This window comes from Neofelis nebulosa, chromosome 10, assembly GCF_028018385.1.
Source record: "Neofelis nebulosa isolate mNeoNeb1 chromosome 10, mNeoNeb1.pri, whole genome shotgun sequence".
In the NCBI taxonomy this organism is placed as follows: Eukaryota; Metazoa; Chordata; class Mammalia; order Carnivora; family Felidae; genus Neofelis; species Neofelis nebulosa.
Genome location: NC_080791.1, coordinates 60,489,961 through 60,492,305, shown reverse-complemented (window position 1 = coordinate 60,492,305; position 2,345 = coordinate 60,489,961). Strand labels below are relative to the sequence as shown.

General features: G+C 42.0%; 1 protein-coding gene across 1 annotated transcript; it reads right to left on the bottom strand.

The window, feature by feature from the left end:
- Positions 1 to 500: 500 nt before the first annotated feature.
- LOC131488583 (olfactory receptor 52K1) lies at positions 501 to 1,613 on the bottom strand. Its single transcript, XM_058690447.1, has one exon. The coding sequence runs from the start codon at positions 1,443 to 1,445 to the stop codon at positions 501 to 503; it is 945 nt and encodes a 314-aa protein (XP_058546430.1). The 5' UTR covers positions 1,446 to 1,613.
- Positions 1,614 to 2,345: the final 732 nt, after the last annotated feature.

Below are 2,345 nucleotides of genomic sequence, written 5' to 3'. Positions count from 1 at the left end.
GCTTCTAAGCAAGTGTAGAGCCAATAACATTGGGTGTAGTAGGCTAATAGAGTGGCAGAGGCTGGAGGCCACTTAAAAAAACTATGGAAGCAGTTATAGTACTGGAAGTAATGCTGGCCTTCGGGTCACAAAATTTGTGGTTAATTACTCAGTCTAGATGAAAAGTTCACAAAACCTCAACTTCTTGTGCCAATCTCAGCCAATATTCCTATTGTATTTCACCTAGTTGACAATGGCATTTTGGAAGCTTCTTTGTTTTTCTTAATCATGTGATAGGTCTATGAAAAAAGGAAGGTCAAACCTCTGCTACCAGATGGACTAAAGGGACATCCTGGTTTGATCTAACTGGATCTGTGAGGAATAAAACCTCATTTTCCTTGTCATACTAAAGAATCGTCAAACTTGGAGATTACAAATTTCCTACTTGAGATTGTTTTCCTCTCTGCCTCAATCCAGCATGCATTCAGTACTGAACTGATAGATAAGGAAAAAGTATGCATCTACACATTCTTTCTTTGAAATAGACTGAGCACATGATCACGAATCTGTTTGGTCTTGATGCCATAAATGATGGGGTTGATCATGGGTGGAAAAAGAAGATAGAAAATAGCAAGGAGTATGTGGACATGAGGGGCAGCCTGGCGAGCCACACGGTGCATGACTGAGGAGATGACCACAGGTGTGTAGGTGGACAAGATGGCACCTATGTGAGACACACATGTCCCAAAGGCCTTGTAACGGGCCTCCTGAGAGGCAAGCTGTAGAACTGCTCGAAGGATGAAGATATAAGACAGGATAACAAAGAGCAGGTCCAACACCACTATAAACATGGCCACAGCAATGCCATAGATATTGTTGAAGCGAGTGTCCCCACAGGCAAGCCTTACCACAGCCATGTGCTCACAGTAGCAGTGGGCAATTAGGGGGCCTCGGCAGTAGTGGAAACGTCTGAGCAGAAAGGGGAGGGGAGTCATTAGCGTCACAGCCCGAGTCACAGCAGCCATGCCAATCCTAGTGATAAGGGACCCAGTCAGGACTGTGGTGTAGTGCAGTGGCTTGCAGATAGCCACATAGCGGTCGAAGGCCATGGCCAGAAGCACTGCTGACTCCATGATAGAGAAGGAGTGGAGAAAGAACATCTGGACCAGACAGGCATAGAAGTTGATCTCCCGATCTCTGAACCAAAAAATAGCTAGCATTTTGGGAAGTGTTGTAGAAGAGAGAACCAGATCAATGACTGCCAGCATGGCCAGAAAGAGGTACATGGGCTCGTGGAGGGCTGCATCAGTCTGGATGATGAAGAGGAGGGTGCAGTTGCCTAGCAGGGCCAGAGTATAGGCAAAGGAGAATGGAATAGAGATCCAGACATGCAGGTGTTCCAAACCTGGAATTCCTACCAGCAGGAAGGAAGTTGGATGGGTTGTGGTAATATTGGAGGCTGTCATGGTTTTTTGATATCTTCCTTGTCTATTTTGACAGGGCTCCTTCACCTTCTATATATATAGAGAGAGAGAATTAGCTCTTGTTCCTGTTGCTAAACTTTAAACAAAATTGGTTAGTAGTCCTCATAGACCTGGATAAGTATAATCCATGTTTTCTACCTTTAAGGAACTTTGAATCTCATTGAGTAGATAGAACATAAAACATCATTAGAATTGATATTACAAGACAACTTACATAAAGAAATGGAGAAAAGGTAGTGTTTTCTGTGCTCATGGTGACATCAAGAATACCCTGATAAAAGAAGTGAAAATATGTTTGAACTAATTCATTGTTTTAGAACACACATTTGTACATGATGATCAAGCTAAGCTAACAATCACAAAAACCAATTTACTGTCCTGAAATCTCAGGCCTTGAGTGTCTGTATAAGTTGAATAAAGCTTGCAGTTTGTAATGCCCCGATTTATTACAAAATCTGTTTTCTCTAGCACTACTCTGAGATATGGTTGCCACTAGTCACATGTGACTGTTTAAATTTGATTAAAATTATTCAATATCTCAGTCACAACACTTAAGTGCTTAACAGACACACATGACTAGTAGCTAGCATATTGGACTGTTCAGAAACAGAATATTTCCATCATTGCAGAAAATTCTGTAGGAGAGAACTGCTCTGGAATATATCTTTCAGGTCCTCTCCACATTCACAAATCTCTGTAAGTACAGCCTTGCCTCTAGCTTACTGAGAAAATGAGGAGCTGCTGTGTCTTTTGGTTCTCCATCTAAATTCATGTTAAACTCCCTATTCATGTGGCTCTCCCTCCATTCTCCTCACAGCTTCTCATTCTCCTCACAAGAGAACTCTCATCTTTAGCAAGAGTGCTATTTTTTTTTACTATTTA

Excerpts from the sequence above, each read along its gene's own strand:
- LOC131488583 (XM_058690447.1), bottom strand. The coding sequence starts at position 1,445 with ATGACAGCCTCCAATATTACCACAACCCATCCAACTTCCTTCCTGCTG.